General features: G+C 36.7%; 1 protein-coding gene across 10 annotated transcripts in view; it reads left to right on the top strand.

Moving 5' to 3' along the window:
- LOC125691903 (bifunctional heparan sulfate N-deacetylase/N-sulfotransferase 3) overlaps window positions 1-24,362 on the top strand; it is a 415,179-nt gene that overhangs the window by 372,496 nt on the left and 18,321 nt on the right. For all 10 annotated transcript variants that reach the window (XM_048941854.1, XM_048941853.1, XM_048941856.1 and 7 more), the window contains 5 exons: window positions 461-548; window positions 3,839-3,993; window positions 8,465-8,650; window positions 12,083-12,211; window positions 22,895-23,077. In XM_048941854.1, coding sequence (XP_048797811.1) covers window positions 461-548; window positions 3,839-3,993; window positions 8,465-8,650; window positions 12,083-12,211; window positions 22,895-23,077 — 741 coding nt within the window. The remainder of the gene's footprint in view (window positions 1-460; window positions 549-3,838; window positions 3,994-8,464; window positions 8,651-12,082; window positions 12,212-22,894; window positions 23,078-24,362) is intronic.

The following is a 24,362-nucleotide window of genomic DNA, read 5'->3' as shown; positions in this document are numbered from 1 at the left end:
TTTAGCTTCTTCCTGTCTTTCTGGATTTTTTTTGTGAATGTGAATAAAATGCCGTGTTGACTTGACTTGATCTAGAGAAACATAACTCTAATAAATGCTGTTCATCCAAGCAATTAGAGCAGTGGTCTGGGACACAAGAGATTGGAATTTTGATCCTGGCTGTGATAACTCAGATTGATTTATCAGGGAAAGTTTTTTTTATGCCTTTGTTTCCCAATCTAATTATCCAGGGCAGTATTTAGTAGATAGTCATGTTTATGAGAGAAATGATGCAGTTTACATGCTGTCTTTAATCTTTTAATGATAATCAAAATATATCATTGTAATCTATAAGGAGCTACTTTTACATAGAGAAAAAAAAAAAAAAAAAGATGTATGCCTTTAAAACTATTTATATTGTTATATTTAATTTCTGTACCAAGTGTAGTTTTCTACAGTTATATGTTGGTTTATTTTTCAGGCTTTGCTTGACACTCAGAATCTTTTGAGAACTCAGATTACAAATTTTACTTTCAATCTGGGATTTTCAGGGAAATTTTATCACACAGGTAAGAATGGAAAACTAAAATTACTTTCATTTTGGTGGTGTTCTTTGTACTATGATGTTCTTTCTTCCATGTTTCTTTGGGACATAATTTGTGTGATATATAAAATAAATATTTTTCTTCTAAAGTTGCTATTCTGGATTAACCCTTTGTTTGAGCTGTAGTCTCTGTGAAACTAATCCTGTAGATAGAGTCTATAAAGACTAAAGACTAAAAAGACTATAAAGACTAAAGAGGAATGTTCCTTTTCCTCCCACAAGCCAGGAAAAGCCTGGACACAGGACCAAGAGAACTTAAAGCCAGTCCAGTCTGGGATGACAGTTTTCTGTAGGATATATACTTCTTACATGTTTGTCATTGGATAACAGTGAAATCAGTCCTGAGAGGAAATAAACTCTCTTAACATACTTCAAAGGACAAGAAAGTTCATCTAGAGAACTGCTGCAGAACCTGTCCCAGGAAGTGGAGGGAGAGGAGCACGTAGGTGAATTTAATATTTTACATTGCATCCATGCATAGAATGCATGGAGAATTTAGGTGGTACAGAAACATTTCAGGATGAAGAATCTGAAATTTCTAGTAAAGTCTGCGCTGCAGAATAGATTGAGTTCCTCCTTGCCTTTTATTCAGTTCCTTTTGACCTGTTGTTGTGATAAATGGCTCTAATCAAATGAAATGTTCTGTTGATTTTACTGAGCAATCTGTTGATCAACCGAAGTTCATCTGTCTGGATAGTTTGACCTCTACTGTAGAGATACCATAGCAATACATTTTATCCATTAAAATAATTTTATACTTAAACCACTTCTTCATACTTAACTACAAAAAAGTAAAAGTTAAGGTATTAATTAGGATTTGATAGAGAAGAAGCAGGTGGTTTCTACTGACAAATAGGAAAAGGCATACTTGAAAAATAGGACAACATCAGAGCCTGAAAGAGAGTCAGAAGACAATCCAAGGTCGTGTCATAGTTCAAGGATATTAATATGAAAATAGAAAAGGTAACATAGGAAACAACAAAAAAAAAAACAACAGGATTTATTCACAACTGGAGTTACAAAGAACTTGAGTGGGCTTGATTGCTGTGCGTGTTGAATAGAAGATGGAAGTGCATAACTCTTCTTGTGCTTAGCTGTGTACCTTGGTCACAATTACTTGCCATGTTAAGAGGAAGTCTGTTACTTAGAGCTCAAAGCTGAACAGAAGCACTGTCCCTCCACAGATTTCTTTTGGGCTCAGCAGAGATCAGCTAGACTTGCAGTGACCTCTGCCTTCCAGGTGTACCCTGCACAATTCAAAGAGACTAATAGTACCTTAACTTCCGCACGTTAAATGCATCACTTTCTCCATCCATTCCCAGCCTTTCCTCTTCCTTTCTCATGTCTAGAATGGCCTGGCAGAAACATCCTGGCTGCTAAGCCTATCACCTGCCAGTGTCTCAGCAGGCAACGGTACTTTCAAGACTATTTGTTTTGTTTCACTTGACAGCTCAGATACTGCATGTGGGTTTTGTTATTTTGGTTGACCGAGATCTGGCAAAGATATTGCAAGTTTGTAGTACAAACTGACCCAGTTACCAGCTGTAAGCTCAATGAGTTGAGCCTATCTTTGTTGCAGCCCGTCTCTTGCTGAGGCTTTCTTCTTTTCTCAAAGAAACATTATCTTTTTTTTTTTTTTTTTTCCCCCTGAAATGGCTATTTTGCAGCCTTTAACCACTCCTGTTTCTTTTCTTGGTAGCAGGTGAACATGACATAGGGCCAGTTAGACTCATATGGAGTCAAAAAATCTAATGATCCTACAGGTATTGATACATCATTATATATGTCTGCCTCTGTTTTTCCTTCATTATTTTAGTTCCTTCTGAGGAACTAAACACTGGCAACAGCGAAGGCATGTCTGACAAGGTTCATTGGAGGAGAAAGGAGAAAGCTGATAGGGCTAGTGAGAGTAAGGCCTTACTGATGGAGAAAACAGAGGCTGAAAGAATGGAAAATAAAAGAGTATTACAAAATACTAAGAGAAGAAGGATTTGTAAACTGTGTTGATTTTTTTGTAAGGAGTAGAAATGAATGGCGTAGAAGCAGAAAGACACACAGTGAAGATTGTTAAGTTGTAGTTTTTCAAAGTTCGGCTCATACAGTCTTTATAAGGCAACCCATTAAGGAATTATTTAAATAGTGCAGTCTTTGACAGGACTAGCCTATCAATGAAAGTGCACTGGGGCTAGACTAAGTATCTGGGCTCAGGGATTGGGGTGCATCTGTCCTGATCTGTCAGATCAGTAGGCTGGTATTTCCCATCCCTGAAGTGCTGTCAGAGACACTCTGCTAGGAAATTATTTAGAGCTGAGAAGCAGGCATGTTGCTGAAGGCAATGGTCATTGCTGTTGAGTTGAGGGAACAATCTCTGAAGTGCTCTTGGTCCGGGCCAGCCCCACACTCCTGTGTGTACTCTAGGAGGGAGTAGGGGGAGGACCTGTTCCCAGCACATTGCTGGGATGCAGCTGCTTCTCTTGCTGACTGGAATTTATGAGCATCAAATTGGCCAGCTGGCTCAGGGTCAGGTCTGTCACCATCTTATTTACTGATGTAGTTGTAGCATGAGAGGTCTTGGAGAGCAACACAGCTACATGCTGCTGCCCAGACAATTCCTATTAATCAGCATAGCGATTAGAAATTGCTGCAGGGTCTGTTGCAGGGCACCGCATCATTAGGAACAGATGAGGAGAGCACCTGAAAAGGCAGATCCAAGGACTGAGAAATAACTCGGTGAGCTCCAGGCACCTTTTGGGTACCTTTGAACATGCAGGTTTCTGGGAACGTCTGAACAGGTTGTAACTGGAATGGCAAGAATTAGAAGGAGGATAAAACAATTGTGTTATGCAAAATGTTTTCAAAAGGCTGCTGTAAACATACCATAGGTAACAAAGGGATAAGGAGTTTGATTGGAGAATAAATACCAATAAAGAGCTGCGTTTTTTTCATTTATCCTAAACTATCTTGTATGCAGTTTCTTGACTTCTGTCCCTCAGCTTCTAATGTTATTGGTAGAGCACACGAATAGGAGGACAGTACTATACATTCAAAATGCTGTGAAAAGATTACATCACCCAATCTTTTACCTGGCTATGGTTACTTCAGGGAGAGGAATGTGTACTTGGAAACATTTAAAATCCTTAGTACTTTGGAAAGTCAAATTTTGTTCTGCTAATTTCCATCTTACGTCTTCAAACACTTGTAAGATCATAACGTATACTTCAATGATTTTTTTTTTTTTTTTTTTTTTTTCCTCAGGCACTGAGGAGGAAGATGAAGGTGATGACCTGCTGTTGAGGTCTGTGGATGAGTTTTGGTGGTTTCCCCATATGTGGAGTCACATGCAGCCTCATCTCTTCCACAATGAGTCGTCACTGGTGGAGCAGATGATCCTCAACAAAAAATTTGCCTTAGTGAGTAATATTTTTGCTTTTTATATTGAATTTAGGTATTCAGAAGCCACTGTTTCTGGTTTTTTAGGATAATCAGTGCTGGCAGGAGCTGGAGAACTCTTAGCACATCTATGAACTTGCTCTGTCCATGTTCTAAGTACCTGAGTGCACAGATTATCAACCACTCCCACCATGCCCTGACCGATGCAATTTAAGAGAAGCAGGACAGAATATGTAAAATTTGGAAACATTCTAGTGTGTTTTAGCAACGGTGCAGTGTAAACAACTAACAGATGGCTGGAAGACAAAAGCAGAGCATGGCATAATGCCTGTGCTTGAGATCTGCTGCCATAAATGCTTTTCAGCTGTTTTCAGTGGTCTCCTAGACTGGAAAACTTCAATGGAAATTTTACTATTTAGGTGTGTGTTTAGCATAGATTATAGGATTTGAGGGCTAATAGCAGTGGGAGGCTGTTGGACTGGCTGGATGCAAAGACATGAATAAAGAAGTGTTATGTCCAAATACCTCCAAAAACACAACTTGTTTGTTGAAACATTTCTATTCTTGCAGTAGCCTAATTTTACTTCTCCCTGCTCAAAACAGTGAGTGAAGGTGAAAGGCATAGATATATCAAGCAATTAAAACTTGTGTTTAAAAATTTTGCTGTAAGAAATGTGTGCGCTTTCTTCCTACCAAAAACTTTATCAATCCTACTGCAATTTGGAGTATACTCACTACAGGTCAGCTTGGTTTTACTTTAAGGAAGCTTTTTGGTGAAAGATAGGACTATGAAAATTTAAACACTGTGTTTTTTCTTTAACTTCTTTTCTTTTTTGTTTTCTTATGATTCTGTGTACTTTTGAAAGGTGCACTTGAAATTAAATTAGTTCCTGTAGTTCTTGTGTGCTGGAAAAGGACTTAAGGTATCTCCCGGGCTTAGCCTACATGATGTAACTATTAAAGTGTTTTACTAGAAAACACTTCATCAATTCCTATTTTCTTCTCTACTTTCAGTACTCTTAATACTTAGATATACTTTATATTAAACTTTTTCCATGTCTGAAAGTTTGTATAGTAGCCTGCTACTTGTTTCATTTGCTTTAAGTATTAATAACAAAGATCAGTATTCTCCTTATTTGAAAGAGGCTGAAAATGCTGATACCTTATCAAAATAAATGTGCATAGTGTGTGTGAAATACTTAACTTGGGAATTAGTGACTGAAATCAGTGAGATACTAATACATCAAATAGGATAGGTTTCATAATTAGAATAAAAGATATTGGCTACATATTTATTTCTGCGTAATGTAAAACTTGAAAAAGAAATCTTAAAATCCAGACATTTATTTAGAGCTAAATGAGGAAGATTAAATGAGACATTAGAGGATACAATTTCTTACATGTTCTGTAAAGATTGTTCTTTCTGATGTTTATGCGTGCTTAAGTGAAGTAGAAAAGATTAAGATAAAAGGAAGAGAAATTGAAATATCTATGATGAAATTAAATAGTGTAAAGCTGTGTAACAGGTTGTGTTAAACACTAAAAACCAAGGCCAGATCTTATTCTTTCCTGCCATGGTACATTATTCATACTACACTCCTGCTGCAGAGCCACAGATTACATGCACAGTGGATGTGGTATGATCACTGAAGTGGTGCCTTGGTCTTACTGAGGAGCACTGAGACCTTACCAGATGTCATGGTTTTGTGATTTTTGGTTTTCGATACTCCACATCGTAACATCATGTGGGGCACTGGGAGTTTAACTGTTAATGCTCAAGTCCTGGGTACTTGCCCAGAAGAGAAGAACTACATTCCCCAGGGGACTTGGTGGTCACAGAGAGGAGATAGAACTCCTGGCAAGGTCCGCTCTTCTTCATTGGCTCTCCTGTCTCCCTGCTGCTCAACTGGACTGCGCATCTCACCTCAGCTTTATGGTGAGGCCTATCCACCTTTCGGACATTCTCTCTCTCATTATATTTGATTGATTGGCTTCAGTTCTAATTATATTGTATTATAATGTGCTATCTTGCATTCCGATAATGTATTTAGTAAATTAGTTTGTTTCTCCTCAGACCGTTGCCGCTGTTTTTAATTATTTTGGGGTCCCCTGTTCCGTTTTTTCCGGAGGCGCAAATTTTGCGAAATCCCTCTGCCCCGCTGGTCACGGAACTGGGCCAAACCAGCCTGTAAACCATTGACACCAGAATTCCAAAAGTTACGCCAACCTCAGGGTGATAAAATCTTATGTCCCATTTTGTGTTCCTACTGTGCCATAAATGGCCACAGGGAAATTATAATTACAACTGTATTTTAAATATTAAAATATTAGGGTTGTCCAATGAGATTAAACTATATCTGTCTGTTAAACGCACCATTATACTGTGAGAAAATAATAGCTTTCTTCCCATGAATATTTAACATTTTTCTTCTTATTTCTCATGATCTTCTGGAACAGAAAAAAAATGCTGTTCTTTGTGAATTAGCTTTGTTTTGAGCTATTAGTAAAGCTATCATGTCTTACTTAGATACATATAATATTGAATCTTGACTATTTAAACTTAGCACAAATAATAAACATTAAGAACGCGTAGGTGCATTTTCATTTGTGCATGAAAATACACCCACCTGTGGGTACAAAAACTCGTGCTTTTCACCCTCTATGCACCTCATGGTATTTGTGACTCAAGGACAAGTTACCCATTTAGGTTGAGGAACTTCTAAGGAAAAGGATATCTACAGTAAAATTCAAGAGACTCACTGTTCTGGAAAGCGAAGCACACATAAATAAGAGAAAAATCTCTTAGAGCATTTGGGAAGGAAGGGGTGTATCTGGATTTCAGTGTCCAACACTTACATGCAGCACTATTGATTTCTACTATGTGACTGGAAACAGAGGATCCAGTATATGTGATTTAAAAAATATCATAGCTTCGGTGTAAAATTATTGGGTATTTTAAAGTATCTGTATCTTGTTATTTTGATAGCAGTGAAACTTGTAACATTTTTAATATATTACCTCTATTGCTGTAATGTGGTCTTCCGTGTAATGAGTAATTCATACATCACTTGGTTTATGTACCAAATATTTGTGAACATGTGATAGTGGAAACAAATGAAGCTGCAGAGATTCAGTACTTCAGGTAGCACAGGAACTTTTCAATGTAGGCAGAAGAAAAATGTCTCTTTCAGGATTTCTTTCATTTCCATATTGTGGAGGGTCTGTTCAGCATCCTCATAGTGTATCATGAGCACTTCCTACAGAAAGCACTTCCTGCTCAGGGTTTTCTTTCTTGTCAGAAAGGCTTCTTTCATGTCTACCTAATCTCCTTTCATGTTAAATCCCTTATGTAAAAACCAGGACAATTCCCATATTTTTCAGCATAACGTGTACCCTGTTTTTCTTGTCTTGGCTCTCCAGTCCATCTGGTACATCAGCTTTCACACAGTAGTTCTCCAGAGAAGATGAAGAAAAATTAATTTTCTTGGGTCATGAGCCCATTTTCCTTTGAGATAAGACTTAAAAAATTTTTGTATTCCTTAGTAATTGTTTTACTCAATGAAAGGAACTCAAGTATCACCTCTCTTATCTTTTCACATGAAGAGTAATTGGAAAATATGGTGAAGATGATGGTACAAATAATATATTTAAAAAAACAACAAAAAAAAACCTCTTAAACAATGCAGAGGTTTTGTTTGCAAGGGCAGTTTTTCAAAATATTGCAACATAGCAACATTGTATGGATAAGCAGAAATATGTGCTTTTGTGCTCTTCTTTTGAAAGAAAATGGAAAAAGTGTCAAAATTCATTAGAGTATTATGGAAACCAGAAGCTGGAAAGAAAATACAGTGAATCTCACAAGAAAGTAATACCAGCACGGTCAGTTAAATGAAAGAAGTCTGCAGAAATGACAGGTTTACTACAAAGGGGGTTATTCTAGAACACTACTTATTATCTTCAGTTTTACACATCACAGTTTTTTTTTCTGTATTTAAATGACACTGAAATGGTTGTTTTTTGAATATGATTTTATGCTGCTAGCAGACTAGAGGAGAAATAGGGTGATCTTTTTGAAATTCAACTAAGTAATTGTGTATGGACATATAATGGAAATCACTTTTTTTTAATTTTAAGTGCCAGATGCCATTTTGTTGTGTATGTGCCAGTACTTTTCTCTCTCAATACTTAATTTGTGAGCAAATTCCTTGTAGAACTTGAAAGAGTACAGAAGTGTTTAATGCACTGATTAAAGGAATCAGCATAAAATGTGTTTATATCCATACTTGTAAAAATACTTACTCTAATCTTAAGTTTCAAAATTCTGTTTCATCTTTACCGTGCTGTTTTTCATCACTGTTATATACCAAAACATACTGTACTGTCACCATCATTTATATTTCAGACCTATTCTCAGTCTCTCACAAAGGGTTAATCAGATGCCAAAATACTGTTTCTTAATTTTTTGAAAGCAGTTGTTCTGTTGTGTTTTAGGAACATGGTATTCCAACTGATATGGGCTATGCAGTGGCTCCTCACCATTCTGGAGTATATCCAGTGCATGTTCAACTTTATGATGCCTGGAAAAAGGTCTGGAATATCAGAGTTACTAGCACAGAAGAATACCCACATCTGAAGCCTGCGAGGTATAGACGAGGTTTCATCCACAAAAATATAATGGTGAGTTGTATTTCTGATTATATTACCACCACTCCTAGAATCATACAATGGTTTGGGTTGGAAGGGGCACTTAAGATCATCTAGTTCCAACCCCCCTACTACAAGCAGGGACACCTCCCACTAGACCGGGTTCCTCAAACCTCTTTGTAGCTTGGTTTGAACGCCTTCAGGAAGGGGACATCCACAGCCTCTCTGGGCAACCTGTTCTAGTATCTCACCACCCTCAACAGTAAACAATTTCTTCCTGATATCTGGGCTAAATTTACTCTTTTCCAGTTTAAAGCCATTTCCCCTCATCTTGTTGCTACATGCCCTTATGAAAAGTCCCCCATCAGCTTACGTGTATGTTCCCATTCAGGTACTGGAAAGCCACTGTAAGGTTCCTCCAGTACCTTCTATTCTCCAGGCTAAACAAGCCCAGCTTCCCTCAGCTTGTCCCCACAGGGGAGGTGCTCCAGCCCTCTGATCATCTTCGTGGCACTCCTCCTGACCCTCTCCATTGGCTTGATGTCCCTCTTGCGTTGAGGGCCCCAAATCTGGACGAGGTTCTCCAAGTGGGGTCTCACAATAGCAGAGCACAGGCAAAATCACCTCCCTCAACCTGCTGGTCACGCTTCTCTTGATGCAATCCAGGATACAGTTGGCCTTCCAGGCTGCAGGGGCACACTGCTGTCTCATATTGAGTCTTTCATCAATGGGCACCCAAAAATCCATCTCTTCAGGGCTGCTCCCACACAGCCTCTGCAAAGTGTATATTTGTGCTTGGGATTGCCCTGACTCAGGTGCAAGACCTTGCACTTGCACTTGCATTTTGCAAATTCTTTATTTCAAAGTAGAAAAAACATACCCTGGAAGTTCACATTGTAAGAAACGCATGTTGTTCTGCATAAATAGCAAGTTATGTTTGACAGTATCTTGTTAATTAAAATCACTCTTTTGCTGATGATGTTACTGCTAAAGAAGGTGATCTCCAGGAACCCTGCTGTTAACAGTTAACAAACTCCTAACTGTTCTGTTTCTTCTGTTAAATAGTGTTTCAGAGGTCTCACGAAAATAGTCAACTTTGCATGTTTTATCGGAATGAGTTAGATTTTTAGCAGGTTTTAAATTTAAACACTGTCATTAACTGCAGAAGAATTTTGCCAGTTTATTACATCTGAGAATTGGATTTTATGCATAAATACTTTTTCTTTCATCTGAACTATGCACAGTTGACCTTAGTTTGCTTTTTACCATACAGAAATGTGAATTGTGCTTTGCATTGTTACTTAACCCCCAGCTAGGCTTTGGGCCCAGGCGGTCAGCCTGAATGCAGGGTAAACACCTACAAGGTGAAGGGAAGGAAGCTGCCCCCTCAGGCTATGAAACCGCACAATTGATGCAGCTACAAATCAAATCACGCAAGTTTTCTGTATTACATAATTCACAGTGTAGTTTACTGACAGCAGTATTTGCCTAAAGTGTTGTGAATACCAACATGAAAAGCATTATCCTAATGCCTTTGGGTCACTGAGAATCAAGCTATTTCTGATTCAGATAACATCATTATCTGCAGGCTGTTTCAAAACAACATTCGGAAATACTTGATGATATGTGCTCAAGTAGCTTTCTTTAGGAGCATGGAGGAAATCGGTGAACAGGAAAGATACTGGTGTGTATACCGTGCTATACCTCTGGATACAGCCACAGTTCTGGAGGGTCTGTTGCTGAGCTTCTCACTTAATTCTGATATTGTCCTCCAGTTACCGTGGATACCACTTTTCTAAGTGGAATAATAATATGTCGAAGTTTTGATGTTCTGCTCTATTTTGGGGTGGATTAAGATGAAATGATCTGCAGATATCAAGGAAGAAACTGACACTGTACAGATTTGAGCTAAAGTTTATTCTCCTTAAGCATTAGTGGTGTGTTGGGAAAAAAAAGTGTTTGTTGTTATGCTCAGAGGGCGCAGAGCGCTTGAGAACAACTGACTGACTCTAAGAATCTCCAGAAATCTCTTTCATAATTTTTTGTTAAAGCATAGCATTTGAAGATACACAGAGACATGCATTTAGCACAAAGAAAAAGGACAATGGGGCCAAACACAATTTGCTGAGAACAATTGTGTAAAACCACCTGTTTAGGAGCCTCAAACTTTCAGTTCTCCAGGGCAAATGCACTAATAGTTTATATGTGTGGGCTTATAGTGATGAATATATACAGTAATAGTTGTTGTGTAAAACTTGCCAGAGCGTTTCCCGTCCAGTACATCTTCATTCACTGTCTCTTTGAAGAATTGTTCTCATATTTCATCAGTAAAATCCAAAGTTTTTTAAAAAGCATATGCAATTTTAGAGCAAGAACACAAATTCCATACATTTTATGACAACATAGTATCTACAAACTATGATCACAGCATCCTGCATAATATAGAAAGATGCTGAGATATATAGATGCAAAAGAAAGAGTATCTACAAAACCACAGTACCTGTCAAGTAAGAGATTTGCACATTTTATAAGTTTTAACTATTATATAATAAAAGTTATAAATTGGACTAAAAGATTTGATGATAGTCTCAGTTTAAGAATTATACACGATCATCGATCTTCAGCGATTGAATTTCCATAAAAAATAGATGTAATTGAAATATTCCCCAGCAAATTATTTTCTGAGGTTGAGAGAAAATATTTTGAGATTCTACTGGGAATTATAAGTGCACTTATTAGATTTGCTTGTTCAAAAGATTTGTTCTTTGCATGTCTTTAAAAATACAAGCTTTTGTTTTCTGCTACTTCTTGTTGCAACTGGTCTTGTAAAATCAGCACAGCTGAGTGAGAACAAACTATTTCTGATAATGTGAATAAAATCTATAAAACAAAGAAAGAAAAATAATAATCACTAAGATTCATCACACCAGCATAGAATTACTATTGGTGGTGGTATCTAAGCCAGAAAAAAAGATTTCAGATTGTAGTTTAAACATATCGCAAAACTATCTTTTAAATAAAAGATGGAACTGATAAATACAAATAGATTGAATTATTTCAGATTACATTTCAAATTATTTTAGAATTTTAGAAATCTTTTGATGTTCAGACTTCAAACACATTACTAAGACTGGAGAATAATGGAGACAGTTAGTATGAGGAAGCTGCGTAATTATGACATACCTACTGAGATCAATTTCCAGTTTCAGAGAAAACGTGATGAATTTTTGGATGTTATAAATCATAATAAAACCACTGTTTCTTTCTGTAAACTCTATTTATCTGTCAGTGTATTGATTCAACTAAATCATTGTTGACTTCTGGCAACATTGCAATGCCAAAACTACAAAGTAGTTATCACAGAGGAATCTTACTTGCCTTTTATTATCTCATGAACTGTATGAATTGTTTTGGTTTGTGAATTTCTCTTGAATCTTTTGTTGCTTTTTTTTAAATTAAATTCAGGTGCTTCCTAGGCAAACTTGTGGCTTATTCACCCACACTATTTTCTATAAAGAGTATCCCGGAGGCCCAAAGGAACTAGACAAAAGTATCCAAGGTGGGGAGTTGTTCTTCACGGTGGTTCTCAATCCAGTGAGTACAATGTCATTTTGAAACTATTTAAAAAGAATTAGTTAAAGGAGAATTGAATAAGTGCTTCAAGGCACATCGGAGTTGATACCCATATAGTAATGATTTTTCACAGAGTTAGCTCTTGTGCCTTTTCAATTAATCAGTTTAAAATATAATATTATATCTGTTCTGTAAGTCATACAGAATTATCTTAACATTTTTGAATACTGTTTTGTTAGTAATGTAGTTGTAGAAACATTTCTTGTTCTGTTTTACTTCTGCATGAAATTTAATTTTTAAGAGAAATGAAGTATTAAGAACTATTATTACTATGAGACAAGTGCCTCAGGTGAAATCCATTATCCTGCTCTTCAGAACTCACAGAATGTTGAGAACACCCATTGGTTTTTGAGAAAGTTGCAAGCAACAAGTGCTGGCACTTGAACCTGTTATGAGAATGTTTAGGTGCTGTTCTACAAAAGCTTCAAGGAAAAGATCAAAATAAGTGAACCACTGAATTAATGTGTCTGTTTAACATTTCATTTTTGTTTAATAGAATAAAGAACAAACTAGGCTATGAAACTACTGAATATTGGCAGAATAGAGCAGTACAGTATTTCAAAATGGCACCAGATTAGGCCAGTTGCATTAAACCTGACCTCTTAGACAAGGTTTTATGCTAGCTTTTCAGTTAAATTGAACTGAAATTTAAAAGGAATGATGACAGATGCTGTTTTGTTGGAGAATCATATAAATAAAATTTACTGTACCTGCTTTATCCAGATTTAATCCCTAGGACTGGGTTTTCCAGAACGCTCAAAGCTGAACAGAGTATATTTCCACTCAAATCCTTTGGAATAATAGCTGACATACTTTTGTGCCTTTTTTTAATTCTCTGTGATTTAATGAAACTCCGGTGGAAAAGCAAACAGACAAAAAAGAGAAACTTCTGCCAACTACTGTTTATATACAGGTCTATTTTTCAAACCTCAAACCTCAAGGCTGTTGTTTTGATTCTCTGAAAGTAGTTACTGTGTTTTGTTCTCCTTTATTTTTCATGTTCATGTAGCAAACGTAGGGAAGAAAAGCTTCACTTCCTCTGCACACATGGTCTGCCTACTAGAGGATGGTAGTATGTCCCAGTCCTAAATTTAATATTTATCATGTCAGACAAGGCACATTAAGAGAGGTGAGGCCTGGAAAATTCTTAAGAGTGGAGGGTATTGGTACCATAGCAATGCTTGGGAATATGTGTACATCCTAAGAGTTTCTAGCTCAACAAAGAGACTTTGACGGAACCATATTGTAGCAACACTTTGAATCAGAACAAACTGTATTCCATGTTGGAAACGCAGCCACAACTTAACCAAAACCTTTTTTACAACAGCAGTGAAACAGCAAAACTTAATGTGGTTGCTTGAAGCATAACCCTTTCAAATTGAAAGGAGAGTGGAGGAAAGGCAAACAGTAGAACAGCTAATGGTTATTGATATAAATCAATCACATTTTAGCATCCTGCCTTACATACTTAATGTGAGTACAGAAATGTGTTTTTAGATAGTGCTTCATGATCTCTGATTTATGCATTGCTATGTGGACTGTACAATCACATAGTTCTGAGAAATATGACATCCCCAATACAATGCAGGCTAACTAAAGGGAAGTTATTTGTTCTAAATCCATCTGTAAGTGAATATCATACCAAAATATGCTGAATAAGAATTGTTGTAATCTTTCAAAGGAATGCCTCTGAAAAGATGATGTGATGGAGTTTATATGTATGTATATATGCATTATATATATGCATATGAACAGTTTGTAAAGTTGTAAGCATTAGTCTGGCAGATAAGAAATTTGAAGATCAGGTTTTGCATCTTTGGTTGTTTTTTGTTTTATTTGTGGGACTTGTCTTTGTACCATTTTGTATTTGTACCCCTACTCACATGTCAGGGTTTTATACATTTGTCAAATTATAAAGTGGCAGATTGAATTTCATAAGTTTCATTAAAATTGTCAGGATTGCTCTCTGAAGAAATTAACATGAAACATGTAGTCTTTCAGAGGATGCAAAAATTCTATTAGAAGATGTTTTCTAAACATTTTTTGTCACTGGTGAAAAACCTATTAAGAAGGAACATTAACCAGAAATCATTACAGTGTCATCTCAAGAGTAAATAAATATTTCATTTGAAAAAATGACAAATGTGGGTGTAAATTAAATGTAAATCTTAACAAAGGCCTTAATTACATTTCCTGGTTTATTTTGGATTACTTATCTAAAGTAAATATTGTTTCTGAAGTGTAGGTTATTAGAATGTTTCTTTAGGAATTGAATACTACTCCATATTGATATAAGTACCCCTAAGAATATTACTCACATTTTCTGTGCAATCTGGTCGTGTAATGGCAGCTATTCACATGACAGGCTCTGCTTCCTTATAGTACATTTGAATCGATGACAAACTGGAGAATAAGCAAAAAAAAAGCATCAAACCATATGTGAATCTATGAGCTTTTTGACACGAGAACCAGTATTGTTGTCATTTTTCCAGGGCATTCTATAGCCGGAGGTCTTGTAGGTAAGACAAACATCAAACTGCAGAGGAAAAGCTGCTCTGCAAATGACTTCTGCTGGTAATGTGGAAAATAAGAATTGGTATCTTATCTAATAAGAATTGGTAGTTAATCTTGTGGTCTACAAGCCGTATTTATTTGGTATGTATTTATGAGCCCTCACTGCTCGTTAAATTGTGATCTGGTAGTGGCTGTAAAATGGTCTCGATGTCTGTTCCCATTGTGTTCGTAAAGCATTCAGAATGCTGAAGTGCTATGAAGCTAAAAAACAAAAAGAGCCTGAATAGTACTAAACCATGTTATCTACTTCTTAAATAATATTTAATGTTCATTTCTTCTGTTAAAAATCTTGTTGACTACAGTGGCCCTTAGACAAGATCATACAATATCAGGATCTTGCACAAATTTTTTTACATGCACATAAGAAAAAAAGCCTTCTGCAGCCCTGTATTGTTAGTATACAGGTATTAATTGCCCTATGTTATCAATTAGATAATTGCCTGACAGGGGAATTGTGTGACTTGCACAAATTTATCCAGGGAGATCTGTGACAAAGCTACAAGGAAAACCTGGATTGCTCTTTCAGAGGAGTGGATGCGCGTAAGAACACCAGGTTGGTTTTTCTTCAGCTTCCCAGTGCTTTAGTCTTACTGTAAAGATCCTGGATTTTACTAGAGACAGCTGGCAAAGAGGTATAACTGCTTCTAAGTGGTATTGAAACTGTATTAAGAAAGTCACAAGAAGAGATGGTCCTATCAATTTAAAGGAGACTGAATTAAGCATATTTGCATTTAGCTTCATTTTGAAATGTTTAAACAATAGCAGGCTTCTGGCTATGCTGTGCTTAACTGCATATCCCAGAGTAAGTGAAGCCTACTGCTAGTTACATGAAATATGGCATCCCCTTTTAAAAAATATATTATTTCTTTATTAATTTATTTATTTTGCATTAGCTGGGCCAGAATCATTCCCAAATAAATCCCAACTGACTTTTGCAACACTTAAATTAGCATATTTAAATAAACGAAGAATCTTTACTGACATTAAAACATTCAGCAAACATTTTGCTTGATAAAGTTGTTAGAATTTTCAGTGACTTCAGATTCTGTCTGCAATATTCAGTGAAGTTTTAGTTAATAAAACCAATTTCCATTAGATGTCCTTTAGAATTAAAATGTACCAGACAGGAATCTGCTACAGACAGCACTGCATATTCCAGCATTTTTTGTAATCATGTACACGTACTCCCATGGGATCAGCAATTAGAGATTAGCTATTAGAGCACCTCCTGTCAGATCAACACTTGGCAATCGCAGAATGTTCAAAGAAGTAAAGGACCACTCGCCTATACCTGCAGCAGCTGCAGGAGGCTACAGAGAAACAATTTGAATAGCTCTTGTTCTCCTAAATGCTCCATAAGAATGTTTTTCATATTAAGAACCAAAATTTGAACTACCGAATTGAATTTGGTTGGATATTTGTTACTGCAGTAGTTGACAAGACATGGATTCCATATAAATATTCATGCTTTGTGTTGTCCTTAAGTACAGGGAAGACTTTCATAGAGGATTATATCTCAAATGTCTCTCTGCTGTCAAATGTGCAGTACTTTCCTCATACATATCTGCTGCCATCTGCTTCTGTGGACATTGTTCAATGTATGACAGGCCGGATGCAGGGCAAGCTTACTAGTTTCATTGGTTGGTTGTTTTTTTTTGTTAGGTTTGTTTTGTTGTTGTTGTTGTTGTTGTTGTTGGTTTGGTTTGGTTTTTTTTAGCTTATTGTTTTTCTAAGTGCAAAATTTCAATAATGAAAAGAAAATTTATGAAGCAGACTGACGCTGTTAAATGCAGTATTTCTCATCTGCTTTCCACTACTAGTTCATTAGATTTTATTGCTAGAATCAATTTGTTAATCTATTTGCTTTAGTTTTCAAATCCTTGTATGGAAGATGTGTTTTGATTCTAGAATCCAAATAATCTGGTAAGCCCAGTTTTTCATAATATAAGACTAACTTCCTCTATGAACATGGTATGAGGCAGTATTTTATGCCTTTCCTTTTCCATTAAAATCAATAAGAGTTAAGCTGTACTGGTTTAAATCTGTAGAAGATGTTCATGACCTAGTCTCAGGTATGCCAGAATATTTTTCATTTGAATGTGGAAGATAAAAATCAGAAGCTCTGCAGTCATACCAGATGGATGTTCAAGGCAAATCACACTTCATAAAAATCTCCCATATCTTTTTTGCCTCAAAGAAAAACAAACAACACATAATTTAGTAATTCCACAGCACTTACGTACACTTCCTTGCAAAGTACTGGCTGTCTACAGATCTGAAGAAAGAGGAAGATACCCTTGGAGGGAAATTTGATGAAAGTCTTCAAATGTTTGACAGCCCAATAATGAAAACAATGTGTAACCAGCTGTGCCATCTCCATACAGTTACAGCAGTATTGATTGAGAGGAAAGGCCATTCATGATTCAGTTCTATGCCTGATTGTTCTTAAAATAATTGTAATCTTCATATGCATTCAGTTCTAAGTATTTTCCTTTAATTTCTAACTCTCCCAAGTTACAGTGAGTAGAACTGTTATTAAGCTAATTGACTTGCAACAAGGGAGAAGTTATCTCCTTCAGTGCTGAAAATTAGAGTGTTTGTATGAGCATCAGCAGAACCTACTGGATCTTAATGTGACCCTAAGCAAGACCAGCAGCCATCCTTTAAAACTACAGACAAAAATACAAAAGCAAAGGCAGTCAGGCTTAAGTCTTCCATTTCTGTCTGTCCAGCTTTCCACATCTTCGTATCTAGAGGCAGTAAAGACTGCAAAGGAGGCCGCTTCCACTCAACAGTTTCATCTCTTCTCTGTTCTCCTGTTCCTGTGTCAGTAACTCTTGAGAGCTCCAAGAAGAGCTTGGGGAGTTGCCATCAACTGGGGAGGTGAGGGAAGTCGGTTGTGCTTGGCATTTTGGTTGACTGCAGAATACAAGTATTCCTTGCCCTTCTGTGTGTTCTCCATAATCCGCCCATAGCAGCCTGAGTGGTATTTTGGGGATGATATAGACAAAATATAAAAGAAAATGAATGGGCACCAGGAAAGGCTGAGAAACAGAAAGCTATCTAGAGATAGTTCCAACAGTAGAAGAACAGTGGGCAAGGAAAAAGCTTTGCCATTCTTCAGATTTTCAAATGAAAAGCCATATAGAAGTGTTTTACAACTGTCAGTGAAGTGAGCCTCCTGGGCAGACTTGTAAATAAGACTCTGTTACCAGCTAGGAAATTGCATCACAAGTATAGTCACTGTTTTTGGAGAATGCCAAGTAAAACAACAACCAACCGTGTGCAAAAGCTGAAAATAAATTCCAGTGTTCTGACTGTCAGACTATTCAGTACCCTAAATATGTAATTTTGTTTGATCTTCTAAATCTTCCCTAGCTCCATCACATTTATAGTGCAGATACTGCTATGTAAATCAAGCTCAACTAGCTAACTTGCTGTCTTTGCAAGTGGATAGATCTGTGGCAGCTGCAAAACTAGCAGTATAGCCTAGGAGCAAATAGTGATATGCAAGCTGGAATCCTTATGTTGTGGAATTGAACACAGCTTTTCTGGTAGCATACATATCTTAGGAGACTATATTTCAGCCAATAAATAATATATGTTCAAGCATAGACTGTGATCTAATTTCTTATTGTATCACTTTGTGAGTCTAATGGAGGAAAGCCTGGTATTCCTGAGTCTCTGAATACCTGAAATAAAGTTCTTCTGAGTAATATGGAGATGGTATCAAAACTGCAGTGTACACACTACCGAATTAATTGGAATGTAGGTGTTCTGAGGATTAGACATACTCTTGTGGCCTGTAAATATTTGTACAGAGCTAAAATGGCAACGATATTCTAAATTGGTAATCTATCCGTTCTTGTGCCTAGCAGAGTGGGTTTTTTTATTACCTATATTTATTATATTATCACCCAATTAATTGTCAATCATTATTTTTACTTCATTTCAAAGTGGCGTGCTTAACTTCATCAAAAGGCCTTTAAGGGTCCCTTTGAACTCAAAAGATTCTAGGATTCTAACATCTGTTGCTAGAAGCTGGGTAACTCTTTGCATATATATATATATTTTGTTTGGTGTAAATTGTCAAGCATTTATTGCTCTCTCTGTTCTTGATATATGTGATTTAATAGCAGCAACTCAATCCCAGTCTCCTCTGCAATTTGTTGACCTAGAAGCTATTGCCTCTAATTGGGAAATGTTGTAGTAAGGAAATATACAGCACAAAATGGGTGTTCAGAAAGATAAAGGCTGTTCCTTCTGAATGATTGTCCTTATTTCTCTGCAGCACTAGTCAGAATCCCAAATATCATCAGCGGTAATAATGAGGAGGAAAGCAGAACAGAAATAGCGGTCTGCCCTTTCATTCTGAGGAAGGAGTACAGAAGTGCTGAGAAGCAGCTGAAAGGAACTGAGGATTCAGCTGCCTGCAAGGCTCTGTGAGAATGCGGAGTGCAGGAGAGCGCCTCCGCTGCTCTGATCTGAAGATGGGTTGGAACAAAAAAGGAGCTGTTGCCCAGAGGCCTGATTTAGTCCCAAAACATGATTTTAAATATTTTCTGCATTTCATTTCAGTCCCCTCATGGAAGACATTAAATCCCATGGAGAGTGCATTCAAGTGCAACCAAGGTGATAGTTTGTTTATGAGGAACAGCTAAAAAGGGTGATCCTTCTTGCACTCAGATAAAGAAAATGCTGAGATGCCCAGAAAGAAATTACTTTAAAAGGGGAATAAAAATAATAAAATCAAATGGAGTCTTTCTAACTGAAAGACAGGCTAAAATGCTTGTTAGAGTAAATATAAATCTATTCACAGCTGCTTTTCTTTTGAAGAGGGAATAAAGAAATATATGAAGCTCTATTTATATTATATGGCATTGCCGAGGGGTGCAAGATTGTTGAACAAATAGTGGTTTTTACTAGTCTAGCCTTCTGAAGTGCCTCCAAAGGATTCCTTTTATATCTCCCAATGTGTAGTTTTAAGAGAGTAAGTCCTTAGTAATGTAGTGTATTGATTATTAGCTGTCATGGAAAAGTGATCATCCTCATTATGTGGAATTTGCTCGAATGAAAGTTGGAATATGATATATGATAGCATGGAACAAAGCATAGTAACTCAACACAGAAGGCAAAAAATGGTTATTCTGTTTTGTCTGGGTGTAAAACTGCACACCTGTAAATGGAAAGGCAATTACATGAGTTTCCATCATCTGTGTTGCTCTACAAATTGGTAAATTGAGTTTTCCTCAAATTTGTGGGAAAGCAAGGAAATAGCTAGCAACTTAGCATTCCCTGCAATGGGACCCACACCAAGGTGCAAACCATTCAAATGGTACTTGGCTATCATTTTCTCCTGTAGCTGGGGAAACATGGATAAGCTTGTCCATCTCTCTGATGCCGTGGCCATATAGCTGCTGTCAGGCCACTAGGAGTGCCCCAAGGGCAGCAGCAGTGCCTGGTAAGTTGGCATCGCAGACTGTAAGCCACCTCCCGTAGGAGTCCATGATAAATGAAGTGTTCTATTTACAGAGAAACATTGCCAGAGCTGGCTCTGGGCAGCTGCTGGACTCTGCCCACTAAGGTCACCTCTGCAGGCCCCTGCAACCAGGACCTTGCCACATACGCTCAGTACAGTCAGCAGTCTTTTGTTGTTCTATGAAGCACAGGATTATTGTTTGCTGATTCTGCACAGTGGTAGTGATTGTGCTGGGAGTTTGCTTGCACAGTATCAACAGGAGGAAAGAAAATTTTTTTCCCATATTCTTAGAAGGTAATCAGCTACCAGTATTATTTTTGATGCTACGTAGAAGTAAAGGAGACCTTTCCTATCATGTAAAAAATTAGGTTATGTATTTGGTAACACTAAATATGGACTGCTTTGCAAGATGTAGTTATGAGTGCTTTAAGATAGCATTTGATCTTCTGTCCTTTTGTTAGAAATTATTATCCATAAATTGTTTGATATAAAAAATAACTGCATAATGGGAACTGAGATCTCTGATATTTCTACATTTCCTTGAAACAGTTTTGTGTGATGGAAATGACTTATTATGATGCATCCAAACAATTTTTTAGCCTCCTTTCTAATATACTTCAAATTACAATTAATTCCATTCAGGGAAAAAAACAATACATATTTTCCCCGCACTAGGAATTTTTTCAAGTTCTTTTGCTTTTTCTTTCAATGCAGCGCGGAAGTGTTTGTCATGTAAGGAGTTGCCAGGAGGTAAACTAACTTGATAAATGTCAGAGGTCATCTTGTGTGGAAAAGAAAGAGTTTGTCAAGAAAGCAAGTTAACCTCTCTTACAGAACCACTCTGATCATATCCTTGTTGAGAATGACAATCCAGTGGCTGATCTGTTCCTGCTTTAGGAACTGAAATAAAAAAGGAATCTTAAAAAGGTTGTAGATTTGGCAAAATGCTTATTATTTGTTGCTAAAAGAGAGTATTTAGGGGAGAAAAAAAGAATACAAAAATAAACACCACAAAAAAACCCACACTTGTTGCTGTCTGAAATGGAAGATTGTGTTCTGGTGGTTAATTGATATATGTCTCCTAATTTTACTTAAGTCAGACAAAATACATTAAATAGTCTGTTTACTTTGTTATCCAAAGAGGTGTCACCAAATTGACACTATTGATTGAACATTTCTTCCACAGTATAATTAACTGCAAGTAATACTTTGCATTACAGTGGGGTGTTCAAGAAAATTAGTTCTAAAGCTTTGAAAGTTTTCTATCGCAGGAAGCCAGTTATTAAAATATTATTAAAATAATCCAAAGCAGAAGAACACACTGTGGATTCAAATTTTTCATTTCCTTCTTTTTCCTGTTTAAATTGAAGGCTGGAATTCCTTTACAAAATATTTATTTCAGTTTTTTAAATGACTTCAGAATTCAGGTTGCAATGAGCTTTTTCCGTCTTTAAGTGGTTACTTCAGGTTTCACTTGAATTAGAAATTACCCTTTAAAGACATTGGCAGTTTTATTTATAATAAGAGTCAAGTTTCTATTTTTTAATGGAACTGAGTTTGGAGAATATGTCATGAGATAGCTTTCCTATTTAAAAAAAAAAAAGATTGGGGAGGGAGAAAGAAACCTCCTAGAGAAGCAAAAGATCAGAGATTACACTGCGTGTAAAAACAGCATGTTTCATCAGTAAAAAAAATGATTTTGAGGACAGATCATTTTTCATAGCAGAGGTTTCAGTCCGCAGTCCTTCCTCAGCCTCTGGGAGACTATTTGACAGTCTGTATTGCTGCTCTGCTCAGCGGTACAGTTTACGTGCATTCAATTTATGTTTCTCTCCTGGAAAGAAACCCTGATGGCAGATGTTGGTTCCGTGATGAGTGCTAGTGTGCATTTGGAGCTGATGTTGTAGCATTGGAGGATTTATCCGAGTCACAGTTTCACAGTGCGGTGTTAGAAGAGCAAAATACAAGCAGCCTTACAATTGACAGAGAAGTGAAGGATGCTTGGTGCTTTTTTGTTTGGATGGGGGAACATTTAATGCACTTTGGAAGTACTCGGTCATGCTTCAAACTTCTTTTTCTGTTTCTGCACATGATTTGACTATCTGCCCAGAGTTTGAGGAATAGCTATATAGAAGTGATGGGTTACACATCCTGTTAAACCTACAGCTGGAGCAGCAAGATTTAAATTGCTGTAATTCTTCCACTAAAACAGAATTTGCTTTTCTAATATTAAAGTATATATATTTTAGATGAAGTAAACCTAGAGGTAATACTTTTGCTGTGTTCACCATTAAGTGAATTTGCTTAAAGATTATGTAAATATTATACAATCCCAGGGTTAGATGGCATTTCCTACTTCACACAGCTCATGGTGCCTCTTCTGTGGTTTTCTTCATTGATTCCACTGAGCTGACTTGAGAAAGAGGATGTAATGCAATGAAGAGCAAAGATAGTAAGATCTGTATGGATGTGATCAAAGACTTGGAGTTCTAAATAACAGCAAAATGCAAAGTAGATTTATGTTATCTGTGATTACACTGCCATCTAGTGACACAATGACTCAATGTAGACTTTCTTGCTGTTTTTCAAAGATTAGCATCTTCATGACACACTTGTCTAACTATGGAAACGACCGCTTGGGGCTGTATACATTTGTGAATCTGGCCAACTTTGTTCATACTTGGACAAACCTGAAACTGCAAACTCTTCCTCCAGTTCAGCTGGCTCGCAAGTACTTCGAGCTATTCCCTGAGCAAAAGGACCCACTCTGGCAGGTAGGCAGACTTGTTGATCAAAGGATTAAAAAAATATATATAAAAAAAAAAAAAGTGGTCTTGATGTTTTTGTCTGTTTTTGTTTTCTAAATTTCTTTGCTTCAGTTTCCTGTAAGCAAAAGCAGTCATATTTTTGAATTTGGAGTGGTTTTCAATCCATGCAGTTTTCCCAATTGTTTTGGTCTCCATAGAAAGGCTGTGAAAGTAATATGTGCTAATACATATAGAAAAGATTATCTTTCATTCATTTTATTTGTGACTTTATTTGTTTGTAGAATTGTGGGAAATGCAGGAAAGGTGGTTGTTGTTATTTCTTCTTTTGTAACTAGCAGAAATGAAGCATTTGAAAGAGATATCTCTATATTTTATCCATTGTCCATTAAAGACATTAACTTTATTCCAAATGTGTTAAGATAAGAGAGTATCCAAAAAGAACAAAGAGCCCTAAGACCATGGCTACCTTAATTCAAAAACTGACTCATCAAGCATAAGTACAGTAGAAAGTTATTCACAGTAAGCTGAGAAGTGAGAAGCTGAGAAGCAAGAACCTGACACGCACTTAATATATTGAAGTTGTCAATTGTGCTTCTTCATTAGGCCACCTCTCGTGAGTGATCAGATTGAATGTATCAGGAGGTGAAATGTGCTAAAGCTGAAACCTGTACTAACATTGCATTTGACATGATATCTTCAGCCAGTGACCCAGTGATAAGAGCACAGTCTCTAAAGAGAAATTACTCTGAGATCTGGGAATGTTGTTCTGCTTCCACCCACTCAGTGACAGTTCAATCAATTTGTGGGATGTCTGGGCATGACAGAAATCTATATCACTATGTGGATGCTGTGGTGACTCTTTCTGAGGTGACTCAAAATATTTTGAGAGCAAGCTTTACTAAATCAAACTTTAAAATGTATTTAAGTTTGCTTATTTAAGTTTTTTCTAGCATTGGATATTGAATTGCCAACTTCGTAAGAATCTGAATGTGAGACTGCAAATTTGGTCTTAAATGTGAAGCTTGAAATTCATGCTGTTACTGAATAAAGCATTGAACTAGTGGAAAAAATGCCAAGAACTTTGCATACCGTTAAGAGAACATGAATTTAGAAAATGGAAATTAGCCTGTAGCCAAAGGACTTGAATAATTACAATAACATAGCATAGAAATTTGTCAGCAACAATGACTAACATACACTGAAAGTGGTGTCTTTTGTCTATAATTTGCATAAACTTGAATAGCTACTTTTTTTTTTTTTTTTTTTTTTTTTTGCCTAGAATATTGGTAAT

The sequence above is a fragment of the Lagopus muta genome, chromosome 4, assembly GCF_023343835.1.
Source record: "Lagopus muta isolate bLagMut1 chromosome 4, bLagMut1 primary, whole genome shotgun sequence".
Classification (NCBI taxonomy): domain Eukaryota; kingdom Metazoa; phylum Chordata; class Aves; order Galliformes; family Phasianidae; genus Lagopus; species Lagopus muta.
This window is presented reverse-complemented; position numbering and strand designations above follow the sequence as displayed.